Genomic DNA, 17,513 nt, shown 5'->3' with positions numbered 1-17,513 from the left:
AATAGTTACAACATGCTGGGGTAATTTTCATTCAATTCTGAGCTTATCAGGTAGAAATTCAAAAGAATCATAGCTCTGTGAGAAGGTATGTATCTACTCTTGAAGGACATCAAGACCCGAGAGGTTGGGTAATTTGCTTAAATTCAGTGGCTAGCATATAAGAAACCCTGTATTCAGTGTGGATTCTGTGGTCCTGTAGCTCGTGGAGCTATGCTAAAGTATAATTATCTCGATGTATTGTTTTAAGCAAAGGAAAAAACATTAAGATGTCCACTGTTGAGTACCTGAAGCCCGTGGAACAAAAAAATCTCAGGTGCAGACAATAGAAATACCAGATCTCATAAGGTATCAACATGACCTGGAAAGATAAAGAGGTACAAGTTTGTGAGGACGAAAGTGGATGCAGAGTGCATTGAATTGAGTGCACAGCAAAGTAAGCTGTTAGAATGGATACATCCATTCAGGAACTACTGATTGGAGTGAAAAATAATTTTTCCCAGAGGAAGTTTTTATGTAGATTTTCTCTCCAAGTCTCAAAGGGGAGAAAATAATTTTCTTTGTAATTCCCTTACTAACTGGGATTAGTCCATTCTAAAAGTTTAGGTATATAAAAAACACAGCTTTCTTTCAAAAAGGGCATGTGCTTTTTGCATCAAAATTACCTGCCTTAACTTCCTGTCCCCACAGAGTGGCTGTGCTGAGAAAAGCGTCAGTATCACTAGGGATCTAGTCCTACCACAGACCTGCATGCAGTCAGAAACTTTGGGGACCCTCTGATCAGATTCAAGGAACCTTCCCTGATTCTGATACACTAGCAAGTTTAAGAATCTCATTTATATCAGAGAATCAGTTCATTTTTTTAGCTACAATGTGTCATACTGGTGTAAGCAGAAATAATATGTGAAAGTAATTATGAATCTTAAAGCTCTATTGAAATGACAGTTGCTATTCATACAGAAATTATCATGAAATACATTTTGGTATATTTCATGTGGGTAATTGGTCTCTGATTTATGCATACAAATGTGCATTTCTCAGTACTGTTTCCTCTGTCTACCATTTCTATCACAACAGCAAAGAAGACTTGTGAAAAACATAGATTTTTAGATAATCCACAACTTCCAAAATAGGACAGAATGCAATTGAAAAATCAGAAAGAAAGCAATACACATATTACTGTGAGCACATAATGAGAGAGAATAAATTTTAAAAATTTTTTACTGGCTCCATTTGTAAGGAAATGGAAAGTATTAGAAAAATCATATTAAGTGAAGTAAGCCAGACTCAAAGAAACATAGGCTCAATGGCTTCCCTTCTTTGTCATAATCAGTAGAAACCTTGGGCTCTCCTAGCAGAGATTTACAAAACCTAGATTCATAATGCCATGTAGAATGATGCTAAATGAAAGGACCTCCAGGATATAGAAACAAAAGCCACATTGAGTGATTGTTGTCCTAAATGTACTATGTTATCTCTCATCTCTTTTGCTGTCCCTTGGTTATCTCATATTGTTACAGTATTTCACCTGGTTATCTGATATATTGTATATATGCATATTTGCCTATTTGAAGTTGGATAGGGAAGGGAGGAAAACAAGATTAGAGGTAGGGATGGGGGAGGGAAATGGGGACCAAGACATGAGAAAAGGGTATCAATGTATGTGAAGTAATGCACCTTCTATCTGGTGAATATAATGTAACCCTTCTATTAACTACAATAAAAAATATATGAAAAAAATTTTTTACTTTATTGTTATTATAAGGGTGATATACAGAGGGATTACAGTTACCTAAGTCAGGTCATAAGTACATTTACTTTTGGGCAGTGTGTTCCTGCTCTCCCTCAGTCCCTACTCCTCATCTTTTTCCAGGAGTTGTGTGGTTCACTTTCATCACAGTATCGAGTGAACTCCACTCCTACTTGTTTTCACTCATTTTGCCTTGTGTTGTGCGTCCCCCTTCCAGTCCCAAAAGTAGATACGTAAATAAGCCATACATATCTTATATACATATCTTGGAGTATATATATATGTAGATGTATATACTTGTTTATATATATATATATATATAAAGAGGGCATAATAGGCATTCATATAAAGAGGCATATAGATGTTGTGTTTCTCCCCTAAAAGTATTCTCTTTTGGTCTAACTGTGTGTGAGTGTCTAGAATCCTGTATAATTTATCATATCCTAGGGTATTTTAGATCTAGCTTTTGCATATGAGAGAAAATATGCCATTTGTCTTGGCTTACCTCACTTAACATGATTTAGTCTAGGTCCATCCATTTTCCTGAAATTGATACAATATTCTTTCTAAAGGCTGTGTAAAATTCCATTGTACCATACTTTTGAATCCATCCATCTATTGTTGTAGGGCATCTAGGCATTTTCCATGACTTGATTATTGTGAATAGTACAGAAGTGAGCAAGGATGTGCACGTTTCCTTATGGTATACAGGCTTTTGGTGTTTTACAATATTGGCCATTCTATCTGGTGTGAGGTGGGAACACAGGGTTATTTTAATATTCATTTCCTTAATGGTCAGTAATTGTGAGCAGTGGATACCTAAGAAGATGTTATGGACTCTCAAGTACTGAAGGTCTAGCCCTAGCTATTAAACTGAAGTTTTGACTCCAGACCCCAACCCTTTAGGATTCGACCTGTCAATTCTGTACACTCTCCCCTATATGTGAAATAAAGAGGAAAAGCTGAAAAGGGATTTGTTAGGTTGGAGTCACATTAAGATAGAATGTCAGCACATCTTCAGGAAACAGACATGAGCTATAGGTTTTACATACAAAGATCTGGTGGCAAAGGGAGAAAGTTATGTGTAATTATTGAATAGTTCTGGTGAAAGGATGTTTGGTCAGTATTTTTGTCCTTGTTTCCAGAGGGGTTCTGGAGAAGTTATCACTTTATGACTTGAGAGGAGCAGACAAGTCATTTTAACAAGTCACTGTGGTCTTTCCAGAGGAGGCACTCTGGTTCCTTGGAGTTAGTAATGGTTCCTAGCCATCAGGATGGCATTGACCAGTGCTATCCCTTCCACACTCCAATGTGATTGCAGAATGATTGCAGAGAGGATGGCTTAGAGCAAAGGTGGATACTAAATGGAGACAGGGACGCCAAGTGTTTCTTCTGGTTCCAATTGATCTGTGTTTCCAAGTAAGTAGACAATGCTTTTTGGCAAAGACACATCCTAAGCACCTGTTTCAATACTGCTGTTAGTAAGTGGTGGGATCTTTGGGAGTAAATCTCATGGAGAGAAGGTGGGTTAGTTGGGCATTCTCTTGAAGGGTCTATCGTGAACCCAATCTACCTCAATGTTTTATTCCACCGAAGGTTTAAAGCCTGTGGAATCTGGTGACAATGACCTGAAACCTTTTCTAATCCTTATCAGTTATCTCAGGGACATTGTTCCAGCAGAGGATTTAATGGATCACTAATACAGACACTGGCATATCAGAAGGCCAAAGATGAAATTCAGAAGGAAAACATGTTGTTTCTTAGCTGGTGGTCTATGAGACAAACATGACTATACTAGAGAGATTCAGTTTACGTTCTACAGAAATGTATTCTATAGAAATGTAGCTGAAAATAAGTGTGAGATAAGTTATTGTGCATCTAAGTAGGCTAGTCAAAGTGAATGGGTGCCTTTTACTGAACTAATAGTGGGCTTACTTCTCTAAATTAATTACTGGCATTTTCTTCTCTTTGTAAGACTTTACCCATATAGTAGGTTCATTGATTCATTCAATAAATACTCCCCCAAATCCAGGGGATGAATCTCTCAGAATTGTTTATCCACATGGAAATTTGCTTTCTGCTGAGAAGAAAATGAAACACATAAGTACTGTTTGATAATTATAGTTACTAAAGTGGAAAAATGAGGCTAGAAGAGAGTTGCAGATTTAAAGAGAGGCTATGTCAACAAAGAAAGGAATAATCATTTACTGAGGAAGCAGAGCATGTGCTAAGGAGAACCAGCGTGGGACAAGGCTTTTCTCATCTGAGGAAAAGCTAAAATATATTGAGTCTAGAAGGCAGAGGACAGGGTTAAAACATGAAGAGTGGCCTTGGGACAAATTTAGGTTTTCTTCGTTATTATCAGGGTTACTAGGAGGTGAGAAAAAGACAGCTAGGAAAAAAAAAGAGTATTGGCACCTAGAAACAGCTTCTCTGAAGTTCCTTCTGCCACAGAAAGGTTGTTTAGAGAACAATTTTTCTTAAAGGAGATTCATAATTATATGTCATTTTATTTTGGGTAGTTGTGAGGGAGTTCAGGCTTCATGCTTGAGTTGGTGCCTTTGAGTTCCTTCACCATCCTGAAAATCAGATTCTGAGATTAAAAACAAACAAACAAAAAAACCCCACAACAACATCAGTGTTCCATGCATAGTTGCCATCTGGTGGAAAAATAAATAACTACAAGGCATAAATTACAAAATCTATTTCATGAGTATAGATTGAGAGCCATTGCACACCAAGGAAATTTAGTCAACAGGTTTTCAAATCATTTATCTTTGAATTAAGGCATGTTTGCTCTTAAGATTAATTTCCAGACATTTTCTTTCTTTTTATTTTTCATTTTCATGTTGGAACTCCATTTCCCAGATACAGATTCTTGGGTTATCAAGAATAAATAAATTGCTATCCTCAAGATTCCTATTTGTGAACATTGAATTTGAGGTACTAGTAATATCTCTCATGTCCTAGACATAGAGGTATTTCCTAGAAATACCTTCTCTCTCAGCCTCTGTGTTAGAGTTTGACCCATCTTCTTAAAGAAAGGCTTTTAAGACATTTGGTCTGCAGTCAAGGATCCCTAATGACTGATTCCAGACCCACTGAGAAATACTTTTATATAATACAAAATTATATATATTGCTTACTCCTCAGTACAGAACAAAAATATATAAAAGCCTGGCACCAGTGGTTTATGCCTGTAATCCTAGCTACTCAGGAGACTGAGGTATGAGGATCATGGTTTCCAGTAGCCGGGGCAGGAAAGTCTATGAAACTCTTAATCTCCACTGGACTACAAAAAAAATGCTGAAAGTGGAGATGTGACTGGAGAGGTAGAGTGCTACACTTGAGCAAAAGAAGCATAGGGATATAGCCTAGACCCTGAGTTCAGCCCCAGGGCTGGCACAAAAATAAATGGGCAGAGAGATGTGTATATAAATGAAATGAAAAGACTAAGCAATTGTAAAATGTAGATTATAGATATAAAAATGTATATTCTAACCTTTTTTCATTTTTTTGTATGTTGGGATATTTTCAAAATAAAATGTTGGTTTGGGGGCTAGGAGTGTGGCCTAGTGGCAGAGTGCTTGCCATGCATGAAGCTCTAGGTTCGATTCCTAGTTATCACATACACAGAAAAAGCCAGAAGTGGTGCTGTTGCTCACGTGGCAGAGCACTAGTCTTGAGCAAAACAATGTCTAAGGACAGTGTCCAGGCCCTGAATTCAGGCCCCAGATTGACAAGAAAAATGTTGATTTTTTGAAGAGCATGGCAATGTTGCATCACTTCAAAAGTTCCCATAATCCTTTATTAGAATTTTTTTTTGAAGTCCAGGGAATGGAGTACCAGTGTTGGATCAGCAGTCACACCTTGAGTAATACTGCTTTTAAAAGATTTTAATACATACCGTACTTCCCATATTTCTATATTCTGCATCATTAGATTCAAGCAATGATGGATTGATTGGCTTAACAATGTTTCTCGAAAGTACGTAAGTGTGTAAGGCCTGGTGTACAATCTAGATGCGCGCACACACACACACACACACACACACACACACACACACACTCCTGTCAATTCAAAATGAACATTTTATATATTATGAAAATGTAGAGAATATTTAATATTCATTATATAATAAACAACTACATACATAGCATTTACATTGTGTTAGGTATTATGAGTAAACTAAAAATGATTTATAATACATGGGAGAATCTAGGTACTGATCACTCACTAGTATAATCTTATATGCTCATGAAGCTGATGTCTAAAGGATTGAGTTTCAGAGCTTGCAGAAGTATTTGTCAGACTCAATCTCCAAAATAACCAGCCAAAAATCAAGGCTTGAAGAGTGCCATCTGCGCAAATGGGAAGCTCCAGGTTAAAAATCCTGTTATTTATACTAACATTTTTCTTCCCCTTTTTTTATTTATGCTATCTCCAAACTTTTGAAAACAACATTTTATTAGCATATTTTAACTACAAAACGTAAAGTGTTTTATTGTGATAGTTTTACATCTGCACAAGACATATCTAACAACCAAGCTGCTTTACAAACTACTTTAGACTCTTAACAGCTTAGGAAATAAACTATCATTTTTTTTCCTGCTTTTAAGTCTGTGTTATAATACTTTTTATGGAGAACATTGAACATCAAAATATAATGCCAGATTGCTTTAGTTATATTTTAAATTCCCTTCATTTAAAAATGCATGTAAGGGCCAGCAGTTTGGCCTAGTGATAGAGTGTTTGCCTAGCATGCAACAAAACCAGGGTTCGATTCCTTGGTAATGCGTACATAGACAAAAACTGGAAGTGGTGCTGTGGCTCAAGTGGTAGAGCGCTTGCCTTGAGGAAAAGCCCAAAGACAGTGTTCAGACCCTGAGTTCAGGCCCCAGGGCTGGCAAAAAATTTAAAAAATGCATATAGAGTAATTATTAGAACAGAAGGTATATCATATGATATGTTTTCTTTTGAAATGTTTTCATACATCTTAATATAGAAAAATTCAAAATATAGAAACTTATTTTCACTGATAAAGTTTTCCAAAAAAAATCTCAATGTCTATCTCACCTTTTTACCTTTCCTGTGGTCCACCTTTTTAACTTAATTTTTTATTGTCAAGGTAATGTATAGAGGGGTTATAGTTACATTTGCCTGGTAGTAGGTGTATTACTTCTCACACATTGACACCCCTTCTCATGTTTTTTGTCCCCATTTACATTCTCTTGAAAATAAAATTTCTAATTTTCTGTGTGTAAAAAAAAATCCTGTTATTTGAACTCTAGGAAGAGATGAGAGAAGGAGAGGAGGGCAGAGGAAAGGGAAGAGGAGGGGGGCAGGTAGGCAGGCAAGAAAGAAAAAAGAAGATGAGAAAGAAGAAGAGAAGAAAGGCATGGAAGGAGGAGGGATGGAAAGAGAGTGAGTGGAAGGGAGGAAAGCAAGAAAAATATGGAAGAACATGCATCTTCTCACCTAATAATAAAAATACATCTTGAGAGAAAATCACTATAAATTCACCACTCATGTTAAAATGTCCATATTTCTTTCTTTTATCATGTGTTATACTTGACATATAAGATTTTCTCATATCTCTCAAGCTTTTGTTAAATTATTTCTCACAGGATACGGGGAAGTAGAGGAACTGGAAGTAGAAGTTATAGGGTAGACAGAGTAAAACCATAAGGAAAAATGAAAGAATTTTTTCATCAGATATTAGAAGAAAACATGAACAGCTTTAAAACATAGATAACATAATGGAAAAATCCTGTCTTTAGAAAAGATAAGGCATTTGTGTTATTTGGAATGGGGACTTCATCCTTACATCAGACTGACCAGATTGGCTGGGTAGGGCTTTATGTTTGCTAACAGGGCTTTAGATTCTATACAAGGGATTTAGATTGATTCTAAGGTAGGGTCTTTTGAAACTAGCTATTTCCTAAATTTCAGATAAAGGCTTACCTGTAGCTCTTATCTAAGTATACATTTTTTTAAAGTAAAGATTATTTGTTGTCAGTTTTTAGAGTGATTTCTACACGTTTGATAAGGAATGAAATGGGTTTTCAGTAGTTTCCAAATCTTTGGAATGTATAAGTCAGTAAACATACTGGTACAATCGCTTTCTTTCCTTTACTACTTTTTCTGACCAAGAAAGATTATTAACTACTACAACAAACTTCACCATACATCATTAATAACTTCAAATAATAAAAGATGACTTGTGCCTGTAGTTTCTAACTGTTGTCATATTAAATAAACTCCACTTTGTTAAAATGGACCTTGATGTTCTTGTATTATTTTTTTGCTGTTGGTTTGTTTTCGGGGGGTTTTTTGGTTTTATTTTTGCTTTTTTAAAAGTTCTTGAATACAGAAAAAAAAAAATCCACCCTGATCAAACACCAGTCAATCTGTATCTTTCCTCTTTTTTCTTTTCCTCCTCTTGCTAGTCTTGTAGCTTGAACTCGGAGCCATGGTACTGTTCTTGGACTTTTTCAAAGGCTAGTACACTACCATTTGAGGCATAGCCTTTTCTGTATATGTGGTACCAAGAAATCGAACCCAGAGCTTTGAGCATTCTAGGAAAGCACTCTACCTCTAGGCCATACTCCTGGGCTCTCTGTATCTTTCTTAATTCAATTTCTCTTTCTCTAATAACTTTTATTAAATGTAATATTAAACACTATAGAGGCTCTATCATACTATTCATAAAGTTCAGAATTGAAGCAGAAGAGAAAAATAGTAATGTTATACAGTATGAAAGTACCAGTAATATCTTCAGAAGTACAGCCATGATAGCTCCAAAAGAAGAAATTACAAAGCTGTGGGATGCTTTGCAAAGCAGGTAGAAAATGACAAGCATGCATCCTCCCTCCTAATCCCTGCCAACTTATCTGTGCATGCCCTTCCCGGCTCAGTTTAATAAGTAATAAACTGATAAGTCCTTAGAACTGATTGCATGAGGGAAATGTTAGGACTTAAATGTTAACTTCTCCATGCTCTTGGCCATATATTTTCAGGATGCTTTTGATTTCCTTTATGCGATAAATGTTAGCAATTACAAAAGAAAGTTACAGGTATTCTGGAAAAAAGGTTTATCTTGTGACATTATTTTCCAAGTCCTGGTGATTGAACTTAGGCCATGGGCACTGTTTTGGGGACATGGTTTTGCTCAAGGCTAGTGCTGTGCCACTTGAGTGACAGCACCACTTTCGGCTTTTTCTGTGTATATGGTACCAAGGAATCAAACCCAGGGCTTCATACATGCTAGGTGAGCACTCTACCACTAGGCTGTGCTCCTAGCCTTATCATGTGACTCTTCAATGTTTCCATGGCATTCTGTGATGTTGAGATAAAGACCATATACCTTTTTTGGCCTTAGAAAGTGCATTCTTTTCCTCTAGGCTCCTCAGAACACTGTGGCCTCAGTCCCCTCATTCTGGCCCAAGGAGCTTAGTTAAGGGACACTTAGACCATCTGTGTTCCCTCCACTGTAGTTCACAAGTCTCCCTTCATTTCTGTAATTCCTGGTCATTAGATTTCTGTTTATCTCTTCAGGAATCCTCTCTGCCCTTCCCAGCTACAATGAAAAGTCTATTATTAACTATCACAGTACCAGAAATTCGGAGTTGTATTTACCAAAGTAGGAATATATTGGTTTGCTTGTTCCACTATTAGTAAGCTCTGGGATGACTGAACAGTTGCCATTTTGCTTACCAAGGTGTTTCCCAAATTTACCCAGCGTTTACTTTTTTTGGGGGGGGAGAAGGGGCTTGAACTCAGGTGCTTTCATTGAGCTCTGGCTCAAGGCTAGTGCTGTACCACTTTGAGCCACAGCTCCACTCCAGGTTTTGGGGTGATTAATTGAAGATAAAAGTTTTATGGCCTTTTCCTGTCCAGCCTGGCTTTGAGCTGCCATCCTCAGATCTCAGCCTCCTGAGTAGTTAGGATTACAAGCACATGGAGAGTATTGAACTCTAAACAAGTCTTTCTCTTAGAACAGACAGTATGTTCCCGGTAATAAAAGAAGAGAAGGCTGAAAAGGCAAGTGGGGAAGTCATGGGTAGATGAAGAGAATGAAAAGATACAGTGCCAGAGCAGAATCCATTAGCTAGCTTTGGTTATACAAAGAGATCTGACAAATATTGGTGTTTGTTTATACAGAAACAAAATTGTTTGACTTCTCATAAAATAGTTCACCATTGTTTCAAAGTTTTGTGAGTTGGTATTACCTAAACAAATTTTAAAGGACTGAATCATTGTTTCTGCAAGAGCAATATAGACTATCTCACCATTTTTAAAAGGAAAGCCTCTCTTGTTTGTGGGGCTCTTATACTTTCTCAATGTCTTCCTTGCCGAATACTGGCTGGCAGCATTTCCAGGAACCATCTCAGAGATACCCACAATGACTTGGCAAACAAATAATGTTTTTCTCCACATTATGAAATGCTTTTGAATCAGAGAAGCAATGCATGCTACAGCAGTGTGTGAACAATATGTGTTTCTGTGAAAAAGTGTACTTGAAATCTTATTTGGACAGCAGAGTAGACTGACACTGCAGATATAATTCCTTGTTCTAGTTATTACATTAACTCTGTTATTAGTTCCCATTGAGCTTGTTAAGGTATTCATTGAAGGTCTGTTTGGTATGTAACCTGAGCAGATAAATGGTCCAGATAATTGGGAGTTCTCAGAGAAGACATTGTACAAATTAAAACCCACTAACATGTCAAAAATATGATATGTGGGGCTCGAAGCACAGCCTAAGAGTCCCTGCCTAGCATTAATGAAGCCCTGGGTTTGATTCCTTGATACCACATATACAGAAAAAGCCAGAAGTGGTGTTATGGCTCAAGTGGTAGAGTGCTAGCCTTGAGAAAGCCCAAGGATAGTTCCCAGGCCCTGATTTCAAGCCCTAGGTGCTGTGTCTGACCTTGATATCTGGTACATTGTATATCCATTTATTTGTTTACTTGAAATATGGAAGTAAGGGGAAAAACAAGATGATTGGGAGGGGATGGGGGAGGAAAAGTGGGAGAAAAACCTGGGATGGGTTATCAATGTTCAATGTTAGTGGGTTTTAAGAAGTTATATTCATCACTGATGAACCCCTCTATACATCATCCTGACAATAAAATACAGTAAAATAAGAAAATGAAATAAATATACGTGTAGTATGTTGGTTTTCTGGTATTACATTCCTCATATCCACTCTGAAGTGAGAATTTTTATGGGATCACTGATAATGACACAGGTGGCTAGCATCCAGAAGGACACTGATTACCTGACAGCCCTTTAATACCGGGGCTATAACCATGGTAATGAGTAAGAGAAATAAGCAAAATGTCATTTGATTCCAAAAGCCAAGACTCTGTGATCGAGGGTCAGCCACTTATCTCCTCCGCCTGTGATAGAGAATGATAATCCAGAAAGCAAAGAGCAATTGAGTGGGTTTGAGAGATAGTATTTGCGATGTTCTAGGGAGACAAAGTCTGCCTGTTGGAGGCTTTTTTGGGGTGGTACTATATTTGTTCCTGTGGCAGCATCTAAACCAACATGGCTCCCTCTAGATCCTCCAGGCAAAATTTCATGAGGATTTTGGAAGTCAGAGCAGAAAATTTAGTGGACTAACTTGAGGCCAGCTCCAGGACCAGTTTCCACATTTACTCTTCTCTTGGGATGTCAGACATGATGCTTGTTTGCCTGTGGGAAGTTTTTTTTTTCGTTTTCCATTTATAGTGGCAAGATCTGTGTCTGGTACTTTTATCTTAAAAACATAGGCTATTGATAAACCTTGCGGAATCATTGATTATATAAATTATACCAGTGCATGAATATTTTTTTATTTTAATGTCTGCTCTGGTTTTGAATAGTCTTTCAGTATGCTACTTTCTCTCATGTTTGCTCCAGTGCCCTGTCATTGCCTTGAGCATTGGCCAGCACAACCTGTATTCAGCTTTCATTTCTACTTCAACAGATTTTTCTCACCATTTCCTTCCATGAATCCTGCACTTTAAGCTGTTGCTCAGCTTCTCCTCCTTATGGAGCTCTGTGATATCATGTATTGTGGTTCTTTTCTTTCTGCAACATTGTTCTCTCTCTGGTACAGACGACACCCATATCTTATACCATTTCTTCTACAAAAATATAATAACAAATTGGCACATTTAGCTCACTTATTCAACATTTAAATTCTATAGGAGCAGAGGCAGAAGTATTAGATCATTTGTTCAAGCATCCGGACTACCCACTAACTGCTCATTCACTGGCACAAGGGATATTTTATGAGTTTTTCATGTGCATCTTCCCAGATATTTAGGTGTTACAGATGTTATAGTAAATTATAGTTTGGTGGCTATGTGGAATTTACTGTCTTGATTAAAACAGATATAGATCAATTATTTTATTTAAATATTGCCATAGCAATGTGAAAATTACTTTAAATAGGAACAGGAAAAGTTTCTGTGATACCCTACAGTGCAGTATCTGGCTAAGGCAAGACTTCATTGGAAGGACTCTGAAGAGAACCAGCTGACCGGGATTTGAGACCTTTCACCATCAAAAGCTAGACAGATTTGGTGGGCTATTCAGAGTCACCTTTTCACTGTGTCTACACAGGGCAGAGTGATGAGAGGTTCTCTGCAATGCTTTTCAAACACTACTCCTATGCAGTCAAACAATACCATAAAGAATACAGTTGCAGAGTTGCCCCTGACCTTTAGGCAAGGGGCATAAATTTCAAGTCTGGATCATCTTACAAGCTGCTCAGCACTTCATATTTCCTCTTAGCAATGACTCACCATTTTAGAAAGATCTGAGGCTTCCTTTTTGCATGGAGTAACTATGGACTATATAAAGAAATGGAGTCATTGCAGCCTAGTTGGTGCCAGTCATAAGGCTGTATTTCTGAAAACAATTGGTCACAGTGACAATGGCTAATGTTATTTTTCTTTTCTTTCAGGTTTTTCTGAAGAGTGATCGAGTAGCAAGAATGGTTCAGAGTGGAGGGTGTTCTGCGAATGACTTCAGAGAAGTGTTTAAGAAAAATATAGAAAAACGGGTGCGAAGTTTGCCAGAAATAGATGGCTTGAGCAAAGAGACAGTGTTGAGCTCCTGGATAGCCAAATACGATGCCATTTACCGGGGTGAAGAAGACTTGTGCAAACAGCCAAACAGAATGACCCTGAGCGCCGTGTCTGAACTTATTCTGAGTAAGGAACAGCTCTATGAAATGTTCCAGCAGATACTAGGCATTAAAAAGCTAGAACATCAGCTTCTTTACAATGCCTGTCAAGTAAGTACTTTGTGAAATTCCCCCATTTGCTGTCTGATTCACAGAATAATCATCAAGTGTTTATAGGCCTATGATGATGTGCTTACATTCCTGTAATTGTTTTGCTTGGAAAGTTGAGTGAAATTGAATGTTAATAAATCAAATGGTGATATCTGAAAGAAGCTTTGAAGTGTTTAGTAGCAGGAGAAGAAAGTATCTCAACCCACTAACTGCTGGTTCCCATGGGCCTGCCTTGGGGCATGAAATTGGTGTGTCTCTAGGGCTTATTTGAGACATGTTCTGAATAGTAACACAAAAATCATCTATTATGTGAAGAACCTGGCCATTTAAAAGAAGCAGGTATCCCTCAGTGCAAAATAATTTTTCATAAACATAGGTTGCTAAGTCTTCAGAGTCTCCTGGCAGTAATTGAAATATCAATATTTTTCTTTAAGGAAGCCATATAGAAATGAATTGAGAATGATTGCTAAGCTATGTAATATAAAGACAGGAAAGTTAATAATATATTTTCTCTTAAATTGCTCAAGTCATCCACTGGAGAAATTGAATATAATCTTATGCTTCTTTCACTTTTTTTTAGACCATATGATTGGGTCTAGGAATATATTCATTTTGTAATTTGCATTTTGTTTGCTCATTTTGGAAAGTATTAACTCTAATATATACAGAAGCAAAACCATAGTTTTTATCATGAATATAAATTTTAAAAAATCTTGAATCTTTGAATGTGTCATGATGAAATAAGGAAAGACTCACTTGCTGTAATGTGAGCAAAAGGACCAGCATGTTCATGTATACCTTTAGGGAAACTTTGGTGTTATTAAAATAGGTGAGGTGGGGGACTGGGGCTCTCATTTGAGATGCTATTCACAGAGATGCATAGCTAGCAGTCCAACTGTCCAGAAATGTACTATCCTAAACAAGTAGAACCTGAAGAATGGACAACATGGCACCACATCTACTCTTGCAATTCATCTTTATTTCTGTATTTAGATTTTAAGAGGATTAAATAACTCAATTTGTACAGCTATCTAGATCCTGATCTTTTTCTAGCAAAGATAAACTCCATCAATGTTTTATGATCTCATTCCATTATCTGAATAAAGTGAGTCACCTAGATCTACAGCAAAGTCAAAGCAAAGTAATTGAGATCTTGTTTTGCTCTAATCCCTTATCCAAAGTTTTTCATAGTGTGAAAACTTCAAGAAGCAGTAATTAGTATCACAGAACTGTTTGTGTAGTGGTAAGGGATAGAGGAAAGAATGTTGTTTTTGTAATCCTTTTTCTGTAGAAGTTATAGACCTGGAGAAGAACATTGAGAGATAATTTGAAATTTCGCTTTAGGCCATGGGTCTGGGGTTTAATGAAATCTATCAATAGGCAATTGCCCAGTTTCTAGTTCCTCTCACCAGGAAGCCAGGCGCTATTAACAGTTCTGTACACCTCCATTGAAGGTCTATGAAATGAAAATAGAGGAGAGCAATGTGAATCTTCAAAAGAAGGCATGATCTTCCATCCACCAACCACTTTGCCCTTCTTTTATCTCCTAGAATACAGTTGATGAAATGTTTGGTTTTGCATAAAGTAATTTGGCTTTTTCATCAATAATAAAACCATGTTATATGGGGAGTTACACCTGATAACTTTCAAAATGACTTTCAAGGTAGAAAAATGGAAAAATCGTAGGGGAACATTTTATATGCATTTGTAATATGAGAATCTCAATGCTTAAGTATGTGTTCTGAAATGACAGTTTTTATATTTGAAGATACAGCTAGGGAGAATTGTAAGATCTTGAGAATAATTAAAGTTTATAAATTTTGATTTTGGGAAAGCCTAAAGTTAATCATTGTAATGGCCATGGTCTTTATATACATATTTACTTCTTTATAAATAAATGTATCATAATATAAATTGGATGGATTTGATTTAAACTTAACATATTTGGAGATCTGATTAATAATGCCGAGTAAAATTCCTCTCAAATACTAGATTTTTTTTCTTTTCTAGAAAGGGACAAGATGCAACTCTAGAAATTATAGAGTTTGTAGATTTTGAATGTTTGTTGACCAAGCTTTTATATTAAAAACATTATGATGGGGACATCTCCAACTGTAGTTTTTGGCTTTTTTTTTTTAACACCATGGCAACTGCCTATCAGTAGGCAGAGTTTTCGTCTCTCAATCTCTGGTAGTCCCTCTATGAAGCAACACTTTTTAATAGAAGTCTGAAAATCAAGAGTCTTGTTTTGTACACATTGAAATAAATTAGACATCCAAGAGAGAGTAAGTGATCATTGAATAGACAAGCCTATGTTTTCAACAGGAGGTAAGGTTTGCAGGATGTAGTTTACAAATTAGTAGTTTACATGATAAATTAGGGGATGTTAATATTTTAAGCTGTATCCAATCTTTATTTTAGCCTTAGGCTATAAAAAATAAATTCTTTCATTTACCCTAGTCATGTTAATTAGAACCAAGCAAATAACCTTTTTCCCATGAAGTCTCACTTATGCAGTGGATGGCCATGATGAATGTGTTATATGTTATACACTGATAGAAAGGTCTCCATTATTATTAAACATTTTAAATGATGTCATTTTGAGTTGTAAAAGTGTTTTCCAACTTCTCATATGGAAGTCTTTAGATGCACAAGGTTGGTCAGCCTGTGACTCATCATCAAAGATCTAACTAATAGTATGGTTTGAGCAGTACATCCAGAATCCCTTCTTGTACCAAAATCCATGGGTGCTAAAGTCCCTGTGGACTGTAGTGTGTACAGAAAAGTAAGACCTATTTTTTCATGGATTACAAAACTCTCAATGACATAATACTTTATATAAGATAAATGCTGTCTAAGTACCCATTATCACATACTGTTTAGGAAATAATGATAAGAAACAAATGTGAGTCCATGGGCAGTGCACACACAGTACAATACACACAGTACACATGGTACAATATGCAGATGGAAACAAAAACTGCAGGTACAGAGAGCTAACTGCATAAATGATCTTAGTTTAAGAACAATCAGGTTGAAAAATATAGGTAGACTTGCTCTGTCCCTGGTTTGAGAAATTAGATGCTATTTGGATGATTATATTAAGGTATATCCACTGGAAAAATGCTTCAATGTTTAAAAGCCAATGTTAAATACATTATTAAATGTTAATAAAATATAAGTGATATGAAGTCTTACTGTATATTAATTTTATATTAATAGTTTTAAACTGTGCTTTCTTAGGCATCACTGTTTCTATACTTGTTTGTCACCTAAGGAGCATGGTGAACTGAAGGATATGAAAACCTTCCATTTTAGTAGATTCAAATATGCTTTTAAAAAACAGAATCCTGACTGTCCTTCTATCAATGCCATGTTTGGGCCACTGATTCACAATCACTAGCCTTTTCCTTTTGATTGCTGTCCTAACTCTATTAACTAGTACTGCCACTTTCTTTGTGAGATGTATCTACAATTCTTATTTAATTTCTACAGTCATTGCCATAGCAAGATTTCAAGACTCAAGACTTCATTGACTTTGCACATGGAGCACGGCAGTATTTTATTACCTACTTCTTTCTTCCAATTCTGTAAATAATTGCTGCTAGATTAACCTTAGTGAAATACTGCCCTGGTCCTAGAACACTTGGGCTTGAAGGGGAGAGTGTACCAAGAGATGGTTCCCTTTCCTCAACATACTAAAATTCATACTCCATGATTTAAATTTTCAATCGATGTGGCAGCCATTTGGATGCCTATTTGCTTTCTTATTTCTCTTTACTATGTCATTTGACAGTACCAGCATTTGAGGGCCTTACACTTGCCTAGCTAGAGTTCTACCTTTTGAGCCAGGCCTCCAGTCATTCCCATTTTGTTGATTCACTGAAGGTAAAGACTCAACAGAATTTTCTACCCTATGCTTTCTTTGAACCACAATCCTTGGCATCTTAGCTTGAATAGCTAGTATTCATATACCTGCCTCCATGTTATTAATGCAGTGTTTTTAATCCCACCTAACAATTGTTTGTACACTCAAGTTTTCTGGAAGGGAATTAGTCCCCATTTGTCAGTCACACCCTGTACCTTCTTGAATTTTCAAACTTTTTTATTTACATGAAATTTCTAACTATGCATTTCTCAAGAACCAACCCCCATATATTTTTACTAAATGTTGCAGGTGGGGAGGGGGGAAAGAATGTCCATGAAGAATTATAATTTCTCATCACAAGTTCGAAACTTGTCATTGTTTGACTGCATATTATAGATATGTGGGCCTCCTTTACTATATTTTAACAACTCCAGCAGAAGATAGAGTCCATCTTTGTTCCATTATTATGCAGCTTTATATAATATACTTCTCATTGTAGATATTCCTATATTGTAAAGAAAAAAGCTGAAAAACAAGGGTTTGTTAAATGGCTCAGAAATAAAGATGGTGAGACCTAGAGCCAGATTGTGGGATCCATACCTTGG

At 36.6% G+C, this 17,513-nt stretch overlaps 1 protein-coding gene across 8 annotated transcripts in view; it reads left to right on the top strand.

The window, feature by feature from the left end:
- Cadps2 (calcium dependent secretion activator 2) overlaps positions 1-17,513 on the top strand; it is a 426,292-nt gene that overhangs the window by 146,704 nt on the left and 262,075 nt on the right. For all 8 annotated transcript variants that reach the window (XM_090333225.1, XM_090333224.1, XM_090333226.1 and 5 more), the window contains exon 3: positions 12,708-13,040. In XM_090333225.1, the coding sequence (XP_090189351.1) occupies positions 12,708-13,040 (333 nt within the window). The remainder of the gene's footprint in view (positions 1-12,707; positions 13,041-17,513) is intronic.

Source organism: Megascapheus bottae, chromosome 5 (assembly GCF_031878675.1).
Source record: "Megascapheus bottae isolate mThoBot1 chromosome 5, mThoBot2.hap1, whole genome shotgun sequence".
In the NCBI taxonomy this organism is placed as follows: domain Eukaryota; kingdom Metazoa; phylum Chordata; class Mammalia; order Rodentia; family Geomyidae; genus Megascapheus; species Megascapheus bottae.
Note: the sequence above shows the minus strand (reverse complement) of the source record. Positions and strands in the feature narration are given on the sequence as shown.